The sequence below is a fragment of the Aphelocoma coerulescens genome, chromosome 1A (assembly GCF_041296385.1).
Source record: "Aphelocoma coerulescens isolate FSJ_1873_10779 chromosome 1A, UR_Acoe_1.0, whole genome shotgun sequence".
NCBI lineage: Eukaryota > Metazoa > Chordata > Aves > Passeriformes > Corvidae > Aphelocoma > Aphelocoma coerulescens.
Window position 1 is genome coordinate 34,930,129 of NC_091014.1, and position 19,251 is coordinate 34,949,379.

Genomic DNA, 19,251 nt, shown 5'->3' on the forward strand with positions numbered 1-19,251 from the left:
TACTTGTCTAGTTTCTCCCCTTCCTTGCTTCTCCCCTTCCTGCTTTTTTGTGTCTCTTTGCAGTTTCACTTTTCCCATTTCATCTGTTGTTCACAAGGCTCACACTGTCTTCTCTCTACGTTAATGAAATCTCTTTCCATTTTACAATGCTCCCTAAGGACCAAGTGAGAGTCCCTTGAGCAAGGATCCTCTTCTGCATTACGTAAAGGAGAAATAATTGCCTCCCTCCTCCCCTTGTACTCAGTGTAGCACGGATGTCCTCTACATCCCCACAGGCCATTTATTTGGTTATTTAGAGGGGATCAGTACCACTGCCCTGCTGTGTGTAAATGTTAGTGGTAAAATAAGGAGAAACCAAGCCCGCAGTTTTCTTGTCCATGGGAGCCAGTTGCCAAACAGGGAGGCATTAATATGCCTTTCCCCTTGTTGCTTTTGAGGAGGGTAGAGCCTTCAAAAACTCATTTGTTTTGATTATCTTCTCACTTCTCAGGCTTTTAAAATATGGCCCCTGGACACACCCTCGGACTTTAGTCACACCAGCAGACCAGTCTTGTTGTTGCTAAGCTGTTTTTTCTCTAGTGGGAGAGGGGAACAAGCAGTGGCCAGTTCAGCATCCAGAAAGGGTTATTCCTGTGAAAGATTGTGAGCTTTCCATTTTAGGCAGCTGATGCTAGAGAGAATGTTAGCACAGTTTGGTAATTAGATGAAAATTAAATACATGTTTTTGTTTTCTGCTCAGATGGAGTGTTTTTCTAAGTATAAATCATATTTCTATTCTGGATAACCATTTTAATATAAATGGAAACACAGATATATGGTGCCTCCTCACATAACATATCTTTTTGTCAACAGCTGAAATCAGTGAAATTATGCTGAATTGTGTGCAAAGGTTTCAGAATCTCGTTTGTTTTCCAAGATTTTTAATGATTATTTTATTGGAAAGATAATAATTTTAGGCTGTATGATAATCTAAAATCTGTTGTGGGAATCTCATCTGTCTTAGATGGAGGACCAAGCCTGGGTAATAAAGCTCAGACTACAGGCTGAACTCCTAAAATCTCTGATTCACCTCAGTGGGAACCTTTATGCAGCCTAAGGATAAAATATGGAGAGTATTAGTTCATAAGGCGATGCTTGTCAATTTTTATCACAGAATGGGACTCAGTGTGAGCAAGTGAGCATTTCTGCTCATTCTCTTTTCCTGCTTTCCTCTGTTTTTTTGCCTGATCTCAACCTTTATACTTTTCTTCTTCTTTCCCTACTCCCACTGTTAACAGGAGGAATATAGAAGGCATTGCTGCTGAAGCTTCCCAGATAGAATATGAAAAGGATACCTCAGTACCATCAATAGACTGGACTGTATAACCCCATTTCACAGGAGAAGGAGGACTGGCCTGTGGGCACCGTGAGGAAGCTGAGGAAGCCATGGGACTGGGGAGGGCCTTGTGCACCCCTCGAGCTTGAGCAGCTGTGGTGTGTGTCATGCTTATTGTGCCCAGGCAGGCTCTGCCACCTCCAGCCCTGCTGGCTCTGCAGGTGCGGGGACAACTGCTACAGTTCATGTTACGAAGCGCTGAATAGACTTCCCAGTTAGTGGCTTCTCTGCTTGCTTTGCAAATGATCATTCCTGTAAGTAAGGGCCATTAAAACACCCGGATCTGACAGTATTCTAAAGCCAAACTGATACTTGAAAATGTCTTATGTGCGTCTTGCAGGAAGGTTTTTTAGGCTGGAGTTTCAGTTGCTCTGAGAAGGGTTTAAGAACAAAATCCAGTATAAGAGAATATGTAAAATTCAAGAAAACAAAAAGGTTTTGAACTTCACTGTTTAAGCTTCTTTCTAATGGGAGTCCTAACTTCGAGTTTAAAGCGTGACGTTTCCTGGTGTTCCACTCAAATATTACGAGGTATGTCAGTAATTACCTCTTTTATTAGGGCACAATGTAAACTTCCTAAAAGTAGACAGGATTGCCATTTGGTTTGCACATTCCAGCACAAACAGCTAAGGGGAACATGCTTTAATTGAGAGTCTTAAAAGTGAAGTGGGAATTCAGGTCTAATACTTCAGGTTTCTGTGGCTGTAATTGAGAAGATAATATTGTATAGGGGGGGAATATATGCAGACAAGCGTGCAAGGTCTACTTCTGTAGACCTGTAAGGTTAATGCAATTAATTTCATTTAGAATGCTTAATTCCTCTTCATAAGTCTTTGAGAAGCTTAAATTTATAATTTTCTTTATCATTATCCTAGCTGTTAATGATTAAAGTATTTTATTCTCATCAGAGAGTGAGCTTTGCAAGGTATTTTAATAGCAAATAGCAAATCACAAACTTTTGAAGACATCCAGTTTGCATTATCAATAGATGTACAAGCACACGAAAATCCAGAGCCCAAAAAGGTAAATTTCATAAAATCATGGAATGGTTTGGGTTGGAAGGGACCTTAAAGATCATATATTTCCAACCCCCCTGCTGTGGGCAGGGACACCTTCCACTAGACCAGGTTGTTCATGGCCCCATCCAACCTGGCCTTGAACACTTCCAGGGGTGGGACATTCACCACTTCTCTGGGCAACCTGCTCCAGTGTCTCACTACTCTCACAGTGAAGAATTTCTTCCTCATATCTAATCTAAATGATCCTTTCCCAAGCTTTTGTCAGTTACCTTTACTGCTTTGTGCCAAATGTTTCAAATACAGTACAGTGCATTGAAGCATGCAGTTGTCTAAAAATATAAAGCACAAATGCCTTTTCACAGGCTGTGTGTTTTTTTGAGGTCTGAAGGCTGCCTCCTCATGGTTCTCTCAGGCTGTTGGGAGGCTAGGACAGCCCAGGTAATGAGGTGTATAAGTGTGAGAATAGTTGGTACACTGCAAATTTCAGGATTAGAGATCTTGGATTGGAGTAGGAACTGGAACTCTTCCCTCCTTCTTTCACTGATAAATAACCAGCAGTAATCAGACCCCTGCTGAAAATTTCCTGTACTCCAGTCTCTTGTCACAGCTGGCAGCTTCATGATGGTTTATGAAACATCTCTTACAAGCTATTCAACATTGCCTTTGCCCCCACCGTAGCATACACCATGACAAACCCAAGACATTACCTGCAAACAATAAAGTCCCTTAAAGCCAAGTGCAATGCAGAGAGCAGGAAAGACCAAGGCCTTTGGTGTTAGCACAGAATGTGTTATGGGAAAATGACTAGGGAGTAAATAATTGTTTAGACACAGAAAGATGTGATCTACTGAAACACTTGCTCATGTGGTTCTTTCTTTAGGCCGCACCTTTTGATCCTGCAGTTCCCAAGGGCTGCTTTGTTCTGTCTGCTGACTCTGACTGGCAGCAGCTTTAGGTAAGCAAAAGCCAAATAAAAAAATAACCAAATGTTAAAACTGAAATAAATACATATACAAAATACTCCACTAAGTTTTGTCAGGGAAATATTTGTTTATAGTTTGCTTTTTGTCAAAATAAGTAAGTTAACACTTTGCAAAACAACTGTTCAAACATTGCTGGGCTGAAAAAAACTTTACAAAAGAAATATCAACAAAAATGAAACTGTTAATTTAACACTTGAGTACAATAGACTTTCAAGCCTTTACTGCTTTCAAACTTCTAGTTGTTTGGCTTTCTTCAGTGCGGCAATTTTTTTGCTCTTTGCTTTCTCCAGTGACATAGGAATTCTTGACAAGAACCTGGGAGCCTGGCTCTCTGACTAGTGTGTGCCTATCTCTTAATTGTTTCCTGCCCTCCAAATGAGGCCAGAGACTTGAGGCTGGGGGAAGGGAAATTGGAAAAAAAGTAGAAGCCCCACACTACTAAGGTCTCAGTATTGGGGCAAGAAAAAAACCTGATTCTTCCCTTAAGGGTTTGTGGATTTTTTAAATTTACTTGTAAAGAGCTAAAACTTCACATTTTTTCTTGTGAGAGCTGGGATTCTCATGTAATTTTAGGAATTCTGGACCTGAGTTGTCAGGAATAACACTGAATATGGAAAAATTTAAACCAGTAGTGTTACGAGCTCCTGAGACCCTTGATGTTTCCCTTACTGCTCTTAAAAACAAGATGTGGTAATATCAGAATTTAATCTCTCAAGTTGTCCTTCACCCAAATAAATTTTTCTAGTTGCAGACAGAGGTTGAAAAAACATAAGCTGAGTACATACAAAGTTCTTAATTTCCGAAGGACAAATTTGACAGACCACCTATGTCACTTTATAGCTAATCATTTTGGGGCTGAACTTATGTTTTCTGAATGTCCACAAGGGACAATACAGAAGGTCTTGAAAGCTGGTAGTTCTCTAATATATGCCAACATTAGGATCCTAAAGGGAAGGCTTCCCTGGAGTTACAATGTATATCCTAGAAAACTGCTTCTGAAACCCAACTAATGACACAGTTACTGCTGTATTTGTATTATCTGTACTTACAAGATTTACAAGTTATTGCTGAGCATGGTGTCCATCTTATGAGAGCCAGGCAGATGGAAGATCCATGTTGTGCTCTGTTAAAGAGTGAAGTGCAGTGAAGGGGCTCCAAGGGGTCTGATGACAACTTTGGAGGAGCCAATAGTGTTCTGGGTGTTGCAGGCAGCACAGCAAGCAGCACGTACTAAAAAAAGCCAGGATAATCCACCAAAACCAAACCCCAAAAGTGATGTGCAAAAGCATGATCCCCTTCCCTGAGCTGTGATTTCTGCTCTGACCTCTACGTGTAGCATCTGTCCTTACAGGAAGTGGCATATTGCAGTGCTGCAATAAAGACATGGCGGGTGGTAAGTCTGTGTGGTGGAGGTGCAGCGCTGCAGTACTCACCGTGGCTCAGGCATGTGACAGTCATGTTAGTACTGCTGTCCCCAGGTACCTGGCCCTAGCACTGGCAAGGCGGAGTGCTGTGCTGTCGCTGTTTTACTGAGAACTGGCGAGAAATGACACAATCCAAATCCAAGGAGAAAATGAATTATATTTTATTATTTACAAGCTAGGTTATATATCTTTGTACGTGAGAGAGCATGATATGATTGGTCGCTTGACCAGCCACCCCCTAGAGGGATTGGCTGAGGTTCTCCAACACCCATTCAAAATATTTTTTCCAGAGTACCAAAACAACATTGGAAAACAAGCCCAGGTGCAGAGATAGAATTAGGTTACAAAACCGTCTTTCACTGTTTCTCAGCTAAAGCATGAGAAAGAAAAACTTCACAAAATGCTTCAGCAGCTGGAAAATTCCTCTGCTCCTGCCTTTTAGCATCCACACTGTGCCAGTATGGCTGGACTCCCTTGGGGCTCAGGCCTGTGCCTACAGCACTGGCATGGGGGCTTTGCTTAACCTATAGAGGGCTAAGCACGTATAGCGTGGGAGTTTAAACCACCAGCAGTGCTATTCCCAGAATGGTGTTTTCATAGAATCACAGAATCATTTAGGTTGGAAAAGACCTCTGACATCATCAAGTCCAACCTTTGACTGAACAGCACCTTGCCAACTAGACCACGGCACCTCCCTCGGCAGTCCATTCCAATGTCTAATGACCTTTGTAATCACCTTTAAGAAGAAATTGTTCTTAATGCCCAACCTAAACCTCCCCTGGTGTAACTTAAGGCTGTGTCCTCTCATCCTACTGTTAGTTGCGTGGGAGAAGAGGCTGACCCCCACCTGGCTACAACCTTCTTTCAGGTAGGTGAAGAGAGTGGTAAGATCACTCCTGAGCCTCCGCTTCTCTAGGCTAACCAACCCCAGCTTCCTCAGCCACTCCTCATCAGACTTGTGCTCCAGACACTTCAGCAGCGTCATTGCCCTTCTCTGGACTTCTTCCCATGCTTCTTGTCATGCTCTGGCTATTCCTTTTAAGTAAGTGAGAGACATAAACGTGGCACCTGAGCCTGCTGAAGGCTATGGCCAAGCTTGCACCACAGAAAGAGCAGAAGGAAGCTATGAACCTGTTGTAATGTTACTGTCATTCTCCCTCCGTCTGTTCTTTGTACCCATAGAATTGGCAGGCAGGAGTGAAGCACCTCCAAACCAAATGTATTAATTGCAATGAATTTGACTTTGCACTTCTCTTTACTGATTCTTCACAAGCCGTTCTTACCAGGGTCTGTAAGCTTCCTGCAGCAGGGTTTGTGTGCGTGCAGTACCTGGCACCCAGAGGTCCCCTCCCACTGGAACTACTGGGCATCGCTGTAATGTACAGAGTAACTAGAAATAGCTATCAAAGCATCAGTAACAAAAGAATAAAATAGATTAACTGCAATAAAGTATTTTAATGCTCAGTGGTATTTTATTGGGCTTTCAGGACTTGTATATCTTCTGAGACTATGAATAAATGAGAGTAAATAATAACACTATAGTGAACACTGAAATACTTGACGTTTTCAAGAGGCCAGGGTCTATTTTCTAGTCCTCGGGAATTTCAAATAAATTCCTTTAAGCTGTTCACACTCGAAGGAGGGAGGAGAAGGAGGGCGGAGAGGCGGCGTTGGTCGGGGCTGTCAGTGCAGCGCCTCTCAGGAGTGCGCCGGGCAGCGGCCGCCAGGCGGCGCCACTCGCGCGGGCCGCCTCGGGCTTCCCGCCAGCAGGGGGCGCTCGATGCCGCCGCTGCCGGAGCGCGGCCCGGCCTCAGCCCGGGGCGGCCGGGAGCTGGGGACAGTGCCGGCTGTGGGACAGTGCCGGCTGGGACAGTGCCGGCTGGGACAGTGCCGGCTGTGGGACAGTGCCGGCTGTGGGACAGTGCCGGCTGGGACAGTGCCGGCTGGGACAGTGCCGGCTGTGGGACAGTGCCGGCTGGGACAGTGCCGGCTGGGGACTGCGGGACAGTGCCGGCTGTGGGACAGTGCCGGCTGGGACAGTGCCGGCTGTGGGACAGTGCCGGCTGGGGACTGCGGGACAGTGCCGGCTGTGGGACAGTGCCGGCTGTGGGACAGTGCCGGCTGTGGGACAGTGCCGGCTGGGACAGTGCCGGTGGGACTGCGGGACAGTGCCGGCTGCGGGACAGTGCCGGCTGGGACAGTGCCGGCTGGGACAGTGCCGGTGGGACTGCGGGACAGTGCCGGCGGGGGACAGTGCCGGCTGGGGACAGTGCCGGCTGGGCAGTGCCGGCTGCGGGGCAGTGCCGTCGGCGGAGGCTGCGGGGGCTGAGGAGCGGCAGTGGGGCCAGCGCGGAGTCTCGGCAGGGCTGCGCGCAGCCCTCTGGTCTCCCGGCGGCCTGCTCCGGAGGGGTTCGCGCTGGTTTTCACGCGACTCCGCTGCCGCTATGACAGGGACGTGTTTGTGTGCGTGTGATGCCGCTCACGGGCTGCCCGCCCTGCAATGCCCACCCGGCCCCCTGCCCCGCCGCCGTCGGGCAGCACGGCTCGCAGCGAGTTTGGTTTGGGTACGACCGAGTTGAGGAGTGCGGATGCGGGCAGGTTTCTCTCAGATGCCAGACCGGTTTGGTAATGGGTACGGCTGGGGGCTGGGTCCTTGTTGTAGTCATGGAATCCTCATAGAACGGTTTGGCTCGGAGGAGACCTTTAAAGGCCACCTAATCCAACCCCCAGCAATGGGCAGGGACAACTTTTCAGCTACATCTGGTTGCTCAGAGTCCCGTCCGGCCTGACATGGAATGCTGTCAGGGATGGGGCGTCTACACCTGCTTGGGGCGTTCTACAAGTGTCCTTCCTCTCAGAATCTTGTTCTTCAGGACGAGACCGTAGTCAGTTTGCCCCGCGTTGGGATAGCCCCTGCTGCGGGCCATGGCAGGACGCTGCCTCCCGCGGCTGCTGGGCTGCCACAGACGACGGAGTGGGCCTGAGGAGGCTGGGAGACCTGCCCTGCTGCTGCACAGCCACTTGGAGCCTGATCCTGCTTCCACGAGAGTCCCAGACAGTTTCTGTACCGACTTCGATTGGGGATTGGCTCTAGTCCCACATCACATAGTCTTCTGAAGTGAGCTGTGACTGTGCATGGCTGAGCTATAAGGCAGCTGCATTTCCTCTTTCCCAATGTGGGGTGAATGGAACAATTAGTATTTGTGCATTAAACCCTTCTGGAATAAAATCTCATGACTGCCATCTCTCTGTTTGATATATTTGAACTGGCTGGAAGATTGTTTAAATATATCTCATGGACAGTTTACAACATGAATTATTTCTTGCCCTTGAAAAGCCATGGTTTTAAGATATCTGGCAAGTTTATTACAATGAAATGTCACATTCTTCAGACAAGTCATCAAAAGAACAATTTTTAGCAATGACTGGTTTCCAGCATTCACCATTCAGAAATGTTGTGGACTTTGATTTTGGTTTAAATAAAATAAATAGAAAAAGCCTGCATGTTTGATCTGCCCAGCATTCCTGGTTGTTCCAAGCAGGATTCCTACCATCTAGCTGAGGTACTAAGGTTTTTTTCCTTAGTACCTCTGCACTTGTGACTAGGTTGCTACCCCAAGTTGCTCTCAGTTGGATATCTAAAGCAGCTGTTGTGAATGCCCCCTATAAAAATGTCCAGTTCCTCTCACTTTGTAGCATATAAAATGGTTTCACTGAATACTGTGTAATACATATCAAAATGTTGGGGGGTAGGGTAGCAGAAATGGGTTAACCGCACTAAGAGAAGTGCATTTAGAATTGTGCTTCCATGTGGTGGTCTTATAAAATTTTAAGTATTGTTTTTTTCTGTGAATGTATCTTAACATTTTTGATGTTTTAATTTGTTCTCATATTTTTTTTTCTTTTTTTTTTTTTTCTTCCCTACTCAGCCCCTGTTCTTTGCCTCTGGTTTTGTTGGTGAGGATATCACAGTGATGTCTGCATTCAACCTGCTGCATTTGGTGACAAAGAGCCAGCCAGTGGCCCTGCGAGCCTGTGGGCTTCCCTCAGGTTGAATGGGTGCTGCTTGTTGTGTCATGCATAATGAAGGCCCTTGTAGGAACGGGTGTCTCTGCTGCAGGAAACAATGTGCTATGGGTTGCTCTGTCTAACTTTTCCTTTGGAGCAGAAGTTTATTTGGACTTTTTTTTTTTTTTGGTAAAAGTCACTGGCTTGAGTGAGCGATTTCATATCTGAGATTTAAGAAGCTTGGAAATGTTGTCTGACTTGCTTGTCCAAAATATCATCTCTTAAATTTTATATTATTTTCCTCATTCTTGGCAAAAACTGTGTAATTAAACTGAAAATATTTTATAAAACACCATTCCTAATTTTGAAAGAGGATATCTAAAAATTTCACTTTGCCATTAAATCATAGGACTTAAAAATATTTTCCAAAATCTTTAGCAATATACTATAGTTATACTCCGTGTGTTTCTTTCCACATTTTTATTATAAATCAAATACGTTATACTGAAAATTATGTATGAAAAGTGTGCAGAATTTAAAACTTAATTCTTTCATTGCTCTGACAGCATATTCTTTAGTTACATGACACTTCTCTACATAACTAAATGGAAACATGCAATTTAATGCCCACATGCAGCTGCACTTTTCGTGTAAGGTCCAGATTTGTCCATTAGGTCTGGGAAGGGTGCCATAAGGCCCCACCTCCACAAACTGATTATATTATGAAAACCTTGAACCTAAGTATTTTGTATTTCACTTAAACGTCAACAGTCTATAATATCAGCATAATAATGTCAGTCTACAGGGTTATGTGGGAGAAAATATAGGCTGTACTGAGTTAATTTTGAACATTACTAGGAATTGTCTTGACACCCAAATAAAAAAGATACAGTCCTGGCTGATCTGTGTTTGAAGCCTCAAAAATGAGCCAGCTTGGCTGTTTGTGCAACACTCACAACTGGTTCATAAGAGTGCAGAATGTTACAAGACGTTTCTCCCAGATCTGGACTTCGCAAGCATATGGAGGTGATGTTTTAACGACTTTTTTTCAGTGATAAGACATCAGTTTTCAAGCTGATGAATTTTCCTAAAGTTTATTAGACTTTATTTGAACTAAATCTGAGTCCAATTTTTGCAGCATTTACGTTCCATTTCCCCCACATGTGCACAAAACTCCCATTAACCTTGATAGGAGCTGTAAACACATATTGAGGAAGAGAGAGAATAACCCACATTGTGTCAGCTTGACCTCAGTTTCCTGTTATATTTGCTGCTGAGCCAGATTTAAAATCCTAAAAATACAGGGTAAGCAAATTTCCTTAGCCCTCATTATGCACCTTTTGATGTGTGCTCATATTGCTAGTGTCTACCTTAAAATGGGGATACTCAGTCTTCTCGCCATTTTGTTCCCACTCTGAAAAGAAGATCTCCAAGCTGATCAGCTAGAAACACACACAGCCCATGAGAGGTTTTGCTGTTCTGTATCTGTTGGCAAAGCACTTCATTAGCTATTTTGTCAAGTTGTTTTTCTGTCATAATCCAGTAGTCACATTTTGGAATAAAAAGTTAACACTACTATTTATTCCCATCCATTAGTTCCCTAGCTGTGGGACCATTAATAGAGTTCCACTGTCTGACTACTTTACAGAGATATATATAGAGAGAGATATTTATATATAATGAGCCCAAATTCATCTGCTAACAGTGGAATAATATACAATCACATATCTCACGTTTTTAAGAGTAATCTAAATTCCCCTTAAAAATTAACATAGGCTTGCTTTGCCTTTGGTTTGTTTTTTTGTGTGTGGCGTATTTCGGAGGTTGCAAGTAAATGGCATAGCATGTATCAAATAAAACATGGGAAGGAGATGTAAAGCCAACATCTGCTCAAATGCCACAATGCCCTGTGACTTTGGCTTCTGAATATACAGAAAACACCCCAAGTTCTCATGAGTTTTTTATAACATTACACTTTGAGCTAGTACTTTTCCCACCATCCAGTTCTGTGTGAATTGCAGTCTTGTAACCATACCAGCATGCCGTGTGTACACCGAGTCTGGGACAGTGTGGAGCTTGGCCACCTTCTAATTCAGTGGCAAATTCCATATGGAATGAGACTTTTTAACCTTCAGAAAACTGTGCTCAGAGTAAGGGAGCAAAGTGCTATCAGAGCAGTAAATGGGGCTTTCTAACAATGTTTTAAATGCTATGCAGTTAAATATTTGCAGGGCAAGAACTTGAATGAAAGTATTGTTTCAATTTCTATGCTTGGAATGGTACCTCTGTCCTTCCTGTAAGGAACAAAGTAACACAATGAAATATATAATATATATTTAATAGATAGTTGTAGATCAGAAATAAGTGATGTTTTTCTCTCCTCCCCTCCCCGCACCCCCAATGAAATTATCAAATACTATTGGGAGGTGTCTTAGAATAGAGATGACCTGTCCCTTCTTTGAACCACTATTTTGCAAGCACTTGTGATTTTCACTTATGCTGGTGAAGTGTTTTTACTCGTTCTTTTTCTGTTTGAATATTATCACCTGGAGTGCGGATCTGTTCTTCCAAATTGTATTTTTAAAATATTTTTTGTCTGAAGTTAGGACTAAATGTTTCAACGTGTGCAAACCCAGTGCACTGTTTGCCCATAACATTTTTTATAGACATGACGGCAAGTCTGAGCAGGAGCAGGCGCGCCCAGTAGATGGCACTAGGCATTTGCCGTTCTGCACACCCAGGGCTATATGAAAAGCTTCCCGTCTAGGAGTCACTCATACAGAAAGTACACCCTGAGACCTTAGGAACAAGTATTTTAAGAAAAGCAAGAGCACTGGGAAAAAAGCACAATCTTTTCCCGTATGCAAACTACCATCACATTGGTTCAAGGTTTCTTCACTGCCAGTAATGACTACAACTGTGTTGTGTCTGTTGTGTGACAAAGATATGGTGCTCCTTGAGCCTGGTTTATTAGAGCTAAATGCTCTGAATTTCTTTGGAAATGTAAGATGCACTCAGCACCTGCCAGGATTTAATTCACAGAAATGAAGTATTTAAAAAAAAACACTTCAAAATCACAACAATCCCTACCAAACTTGTAGTATAAAAACTACTTCAGCTGCTTTGTGCATACCAAGAAGCAACTGATACAAGTAATGAATATACAGATTCCATGTACATATGTTTTCTGAAGCAGACCACCAAGCTGTAAAGTAAAAAGATAGCTTATAATGCTTTGCTGTGTCTTTTAATTATTATGGGTCTCATTTCTTAAAAAAGACCCTTTATTTCTTTAACACTTTGAATGTTGTGCTGCTTACATCACATTTTTTGCATGTGATAATTTGGCTTTTCCTCTCCTGTAGATCAAAGAAAATTATGGTGCTTGTAAAAGAAATGATGAAGAAATTACAGGGGTAGACTTAGGATTGGGGTTTTTCTGCTGTATAATAAAGTCCTAGGTAGTATTAAATTGTTGTGTACTGTTTAATTACTAAAATAACTGCTAGTAGGAAACCATACTTTTCTAGCACTAGATTAAACTACAATGCATCTGTATGAAGATGGTGCTGGGCATATGGTGTAAGTCTTTATTAAGTAAATATCTATAGTATAGTTTCTCATTGTTTTGTTAAATCTTTGTTAATTCTAAGTTTCATAAAATTGAAATTTAATAGTGAACAGAAAATTACTGGGTCTCAAAATTGGATGTTTAGCAGTAATCTGTTAACATAAAGGATTACTTTTAGGAGCAGATATTGAAAACATTTGCATACATGAATTATTTGTATGTATTTGTTCCTCTGAACTCTCAAACTGCTCATCTCAATGAAATATCTGTGTGCATACTGTTTGCCAAATATGGTTTTAACAACAGAAAGTCTAGAAAAGACCTTAGTCTTGTGAGTTCAAAGTATGGTAGTTGCTGTCAAACTTTGTGTGACTTGACAGTTCATATTGTCTGTTACTATGTTCAGAGATATAATTTCTATAATACATGTTATAACTTCCCCATAGTTTTCCGTAATGTGTATCACCAGAGATGTACTACTACAGATGTCTGTTCGCATGGTCCAAAAGAAAATAAAAGTAAGACTGATACTGTATGGCATAAACCATCCATACAGCTATGGTTAAATGCCTATCAATGTTTTCACTATAAATCCATATTTTCTAGGGTTTATATCTTGAACATAAAAATTTGCTCTGTGTTTAAGTATGCCATACAAGGTCTCAGATGAATGTACTTGTTCCTCAGAACTGGCTGGGGGGCAAAATTTAAAACTCATTTGTATCCAGCTAAATTTAAAAAAAATGCAAATATCAATTTGGATCAAAAATAGATTTTTAAATTTAAAATACAGTCTTACAAATACCTAGTTTACTGCCTCCCAGCAGTTTTGAGGAAGATTCTTGAAAAGAGTCTGGGAAACAGGCACTGTGTGATCACAACAGTAAATAGCCTATGAAACTATTATTGTGCCATTATTATATAAATGTTGGGGTATACGTTTGCCTTTTAGTCATATGATAGTAGAACACTGTATTATCATAATAGTGCATAACATTATGATATTTTTGGAATGGCTTTAAAATGAGTTTTAAAAATTATATATAGCTGTCTTAATGGGAGTATATTTGATGTAGTACTGTATTTAAAAATGTTTCTTTTGTACAATAGTATTCAGTCTAGAATGCCTTATTTCCTGCAGTTTAAGATGAAATTTATTAGTAGATATCTCTTTGGGAGTAATACTCTTATGAGTGCCTGGTATTTGACAAACTTGGGATCATAAAGAAGACTAGAATCCTTCTGTTACATTCCCTAGAGTTTGTACTCTATTTTTTCACTCTTTTTAAGTCTTTGTTCTGGTGGACTTTAGTACTGTCCCTCATCTGCCCAGGAGACAGATGGTGCTCATCCCTGCCTCACCTGGGTGGAGGCTCCTCAGTGATTCACCGAGAAGCACTGGGATGATGAGATCAAACACAAAGACAGTCCCTTAGTGTGTTCCCTGATGGATCTTTTAAGGTTGTTTTCATTCCCTTCCTGCTCCCATAAAAGATCCACCACAAACCGTTTCCACCCTTCTTGCAGGAATGTTTTTGTTCTGGGAGTTCATAAATTTCCTGTGTTCCATTCCCGAGCCTTCTGCAGCTCAGGCTTAATGTGTTTTCTGCTTAGTTGGGTATGGAAAAGATGAAGTTTCAGCAGGGTGTTTCTAGGTTTTAAAGTTTTTCATGAAAAGTTACTTTTTTTAGTTGCAGTGTCCAATACTTTTTATTGGAGTGTCTAACAGAAGGACTGTGAAGTCCTTTAAGGACTGCCTTCACTTTTTTCCTTTCAATTAAAAGCAATTCCTGGCTTTGTCTTTTCTCTGAGGAGTATGTGATGAAGGTTTCAGAGAAGAATGTGATGTAAAGGAGAGATGACAGCACACAGAAAGGAAGGAGATTTTCTATATTGCTAAGCTGAGGGAGGACAAGCAACAAAATGTGCAAGAAGCGAATGTGAACCCTCAAGTCAATAAGAGTATGTTGGGAAACAATGGAGGAGATGATCACTGAGGGAATGTATGAGCTTGGAATTGGATGGAATATTGAGTGGGTATAGAGTGTGGACTGGGAGTCAGGCACTAGAGGCTCAAACATTACCATATCTTAGCTGCTATGTTAACCATAGGTTGCTACAGCACACATCATGATCTGGTGGTAACTGAGTAGAGAGGAGTTGTGTCCCAGAGAATGCTAAGAAGCAGAAATTGTTCTTAGTTACAAGATAAGCATGTATCTCAGTTTGTGATTTCCTTCAGAAGAAGCTGTGTTGGAAAGGGGTGCATGACTAGGGTGTGAGGGTGCCCTCTGCTCTGTCTGGAGAAGAGGTTCTTGTGGGACAGTAGGTGCTGGCAGCCCAGGTCTGGTGCTGGCAACTTTGTGCACTGTGGGTAAGAACACCCTCATCAATGCTCTGGCCCAGGTCAGGGAGTCCTGAGCAGAGCAGAGCAGGGAAAGGCTTGACCAACTCCTCTTAAAGCCACTTTACAGGGCTTTACCCTGTCTTCTTGACCCATAAGGCATGGCTGAATTTTAAGGAAACATAAGGAATTCCAGAAGGCCCGTTAGAAAATGAAGTTGGCAGTTACAAACCTTTTCGACTGTTCCTCTACCTTTAGTTCTGAAGCAGATTGAGAGGGCAGGGGGCTACAGTGTTTTCTGTGGTGGTCATAGCAGAGCATGAACTGGAGCACAGAGTGTCCCAGCAGTTCCTGTCTTCATGCTGGTATGTCCCTCAGTGCTTGGAGAAGTGGGATGAAAGGCCACAGAGCAGGCAGTGCCTGCTTGTGTTTGCAAAAGGGTTCCTTACCCTCCACAGTTGGAGACAGATGAAGTTTTGCAGGGGGTTAGATCTGTGCTGTTGGGGAGAATTGGAGGGGAGGAAAGACCTTCCCCCAGCCCTCTCCTTTCCTCCACCCCCATCCCAAGTACAGATTGCAGAACCTGAGTCTTGAAATCCAGTGCTCATTTCACAGGCCACACATCACTATTGTGGAGGAAGCAGCAGGAGGATTTAGCAACAGCCTGAATGCCAAAATAAGCTACACACCACTGCTGGCAAATGCTGACTTTTTAATTGTTTCTGCTGCAGGGTTAAACCTTTATTAAAGCTGTGTGAATAAACTTATTTTGATGGCTTATTTAAATATTTTAAATGCAAAAGGTAGCATAAAGCAACCTTACTAAATTCACCTTAATTACACTATTAATAAAATGCCTTTCCTTATGTTGTGCATGCTTTTATTGATTCTGACAGAAATCTACTGACCAGATAAAGAGTGCTCAGTGTCTCTGTCTTTCTATTTTTAATTTAAACAAATGCAGTGCCTGTGAAAGGTGCCAGGATAATATCAGCAAAACAAAAGTCTCTTTATCTGTTGGGGGGAGAGGAAGAGAAATACATCGTTCTAAATATTCCCCCCTCCACTGCTGTACCAATAGATCTTGATCTTGTCTTGCCTGGTTTGCATTCAAGAGTAAGGCAAATAGGTCAGCTGCCCTGTGCACTCTGTCTTTGGCCATCTCAGCAGAAAGGATAACAACTGTGGCAGTTTATAACATAATGAGCTTTTGCTCTGCTTAATTGAAGGTTCTTCTATTCACCAACCTCTGCTGAGCCACATGCTGTTGTCGCTGCAGTACTAGTGAAGATGACAGCTCAAAAACCTCCAGAGGAAGCTGCCTTCGTCTCCACCAGCTAGTGCAGTGGTGGTGGTGGACTCCTCAGTCGTTACAATTTGGAAAGGTTGTGAGACCAAGATTGTGTCTGGTAGTGACATTTATTTCATTAATGTCAGATAAGGAAGTAAAGTAGACATTCCTGGAGAGGACAAAAGGCGCTCCAGGCTCTTTCCTCTTTCCCACTACCCTAAACACTTCAGTCTTTTGTTAAATGTTTTTTACATTCACAGGGAGGGGAGGCAGTCTCAGATATCTTTTCCAGGGAATGTCTCTTTGGTTTGCATGGCAGCCTTAGCCACTGCTGCAAGCATGTCTTCAGACCTGTGGAAACAACAGATGCTGCCTATATGGGCCTGCGGGGATCCCAGTACCCCTTTCTGTGGAGAGAAAACAAGTGCATAGAGGAGATGCATTAGCTGGCAGTTTGGGGAATTTTTTTCTTTTTTAATTTTTTTTGCTGCTTGAGAAATTTGCTGTCTTACATGGGAGATTTCTGATGGTGATTCAAAATATATGTTTTTGTATTAAACAAGAGCTGTGCTGATTACCAGGTGGAAAAAAATAAATGTGACAGCTCTGTTACTTGATTGTATGGGAAGTTTGCAAATTTGCAAAGAAGGGGCTTGCCCTTCCCTTGTGGCCAGCTGACCCTCCTGGGTGTTAAGTAAATAATTTTATTTAAAGACAGTTAGATTTTGGGGGGTGTTCTTTTAAGATAGAACCTGGCATTTGACCCAAAATTCGAACTGCTGTCCTGTACCTGGCTTTTGGATTTTCAACGCACAATATAGTGGAAATGGTCTTCGCTCCATTACTTCTAATGCTTGCATGAAACTGCAAATGGTATTTCAACAGCAGGTGGGAGTTAGCTACCTACAGCAAGAAAGCAAAGGAGCCACAGATCTGTTTTTCAATGTGTAAAACATTTACAGGGGTTTTTTAATGATGAAGTTTGAATTTTACTCAAACCTGACCTCCCAACATTTCAGAGTTTCTTTTGCAACATCTATCCTAGTCACCAGCAGGCTAGGGTAATTTGAAATGGCTCATGAGGGGATAATAAAAGAGCTATCATGTCAAATACAGGTTTTATAAAACTGTGTTTTCCAGATACAAGCCAATAGAACTGTTTGCAATGTAACCAATCTCAAGAGTTGTTCTTTTTTAAACTAGATAGCAGTTCCTGGCTTGTTTGCAGTGAGAGAACACTGCAGCATTCTCCCAAGGCTGAAGACTAGAAGCTGCAGTGAACAAATTAAGCAGAAATTAAAATATGTGAGAGAGAGTTGTGAGTTTGCCTTTTCTTAATCAGACAGCAAGGCAAAACTGTCAACAAGAGGCATAAACTGTGTAAATGAAATTTGAAGTAATAAGAAATGAGAGATTCCACTTTTAGTAACACTAAGTGTTAGCAATAGCATATGTAAGGATATTTATTTAAAGAAATGTATGCAAATATTTTTTAACTTTGTGGAATTCCTCTTAATATCAATTTGAGGTAATTTACCATTGATCTACCTGATCCACTTATGAGGGGACAGACTTCGGGAAGTAGAGATGCGTACTTAGAGCCTGATCCTGTAATCTGATGTACATTCATAGACCCTTAAGTAGCTATGCATATTCCCAAGGGTCTGCCTACACAGGTCACATTGCAGGATTGGGGCTGGGGTGGTATATGAAAAATAAAATGTACTGGAAGGCCCCTAAAAAACTGCTTGGGTATATTAAAAGAAGTAGTACTGAAAACTAGAAGCCAAATTTATTATATGGCTGTGCTCTGCTGGAACATTTGATCTTGCTGTATTTAGTTCAGGAAGTCTAAGTGGTATGTGCTCAGTGCATGACTGTAATGTCCATTAATGCTAGTGGAATATAAGCATACGTAGAAGAGGAAAAATGTATGTTGTGTCTTCCATGCAGTTGAAATATTGAGTTAATTTCAGTGATAGGAAGCAACAAAATATAAGAGAAAATTGTTAGAATGGTTCAAAAGACTCTTTGATATAGGAAAGCCTTCAGGCAAAATGCCACCATATTTCAGGGCATGTCAGACACTAATCACCGCCCTCTGGTGTGTTGGAACAGGTGAGGGGCTGAGTGGTGAGGAGTAATGGTCTGCTAACTTGTGTCCGTCTGTCTGAACATATCTTGTTGCTGGTTTTCTTGTGATTGCTAATAGGAAAGGAAGGTTATGAACCACAGGTTTGAAAAGGTCAGTTGGAACTTATATGTGAGGTGAGATGCTTAATGTCTTCATTATTAGGTCAACACCCAGAGAATACTTTCTGTTCACTTAATTTGTACAGCGGACTTCAGAGCTGAACTCTGAAATGCCCACAGTCTGCAGGTGAATAGTAAATGGCAGCATGCACTGCCTTGCTTTTCAAAAAAACCCACATTCCTAAACATGAGAATACCGTGAAGGCTCTAAGAAGGGTTTCTGTTCATGTTTGTTTTACCCTCCTGAGCTTTTTTTTTATGTTATGCATTAAGATTTGTGAGCCTGGTCTTTTCCTCACAAAGTCTTCCATCCTGCTCCAGGATCTTAAGTGCCTTTTGCACTGCTGTAACTTTTGGCAGAGGGCTGAAGGTGAGTACCTGTTGGTGACAGCTGCCTGCACACTGCTCTTCTTAGGTGCCATCCCCAAAGAAGGCACCATGGGGTGCTGATTAGAGAGATTTAATCTGGCCTTCAATCCTGCAATGGAATGTAAAGGCGATTTTGTCTGCCTTTGCAGGCCAGTGTTCACCTCTTTTAACAGCTGCATCTAACTGGAGTTCAGAACATACCTGTTCTGGGCTTTTCTAAAAGTCATTGCTGAGAACACCACCTCCAAAGAACAAAAGTGCTAATATAGATCCTATGAGTCCAGGCTCTCTTATTCTCATACTGTATTTAATTTAGTTTCACCTTTAATCAGTAACCACACTGATATCATGCTGTTTGTAGAACTGATGACCTTTTTTCTCGTTTGCCTCAAACTGTACGATTTGTCAATGAACTGTGAGCCTGCCTTTATGGCTGAGTTGCTGAAGCATTTTGTTGCCTGTATGGAACCCTTTCCACAGCCCAAACCTCATGCCATCTATGGAGAACCAGACTGAGGAAGGTGGTCAGCCTGCCTGTTTATTCTCTGGTTTAATAATGAGTTCAATAACAGCTCCATTACTAGTGGCAATTTTTCTCATTTTGGGCATTTCAT

The 19,251-nt window shown here is 42.2% G+C and overlaps 1 protein-coding gene across 7 annotated transcripts in view; it reads left to right on the forward strand.

The window, feature by feature from the left end:
• MSRB3 (methionine sulfoxide reductase B3) overlaps positions 1–19,251 on the forward strand; it is an 86,304-nt gene that overhangs the window by 11,984 nt on the left and 55,069 nt on the right. For 3 of the 7 annotated variants that reach the window (XM_068998622.1, XM_068998575.1, XM_068998614.1), the window contains exon 2: positions 8,731–8,851. In XM_068998622.1, coding sequence (XP_068854723.1) covers positions 8,731–8,851 — 121 coding nt within the window. Of the gene's footprint in view, positions 1–1,321; positions 1,630–3,274; positions 3,350–8,730; positions 8,852–19,251 lie in introns of those variants that run through there. The other 4 variants (XM_068998580.1, XM_068998588.1, XM_068998598.1 and 1 more) reach the window with 3 other exon arrangements.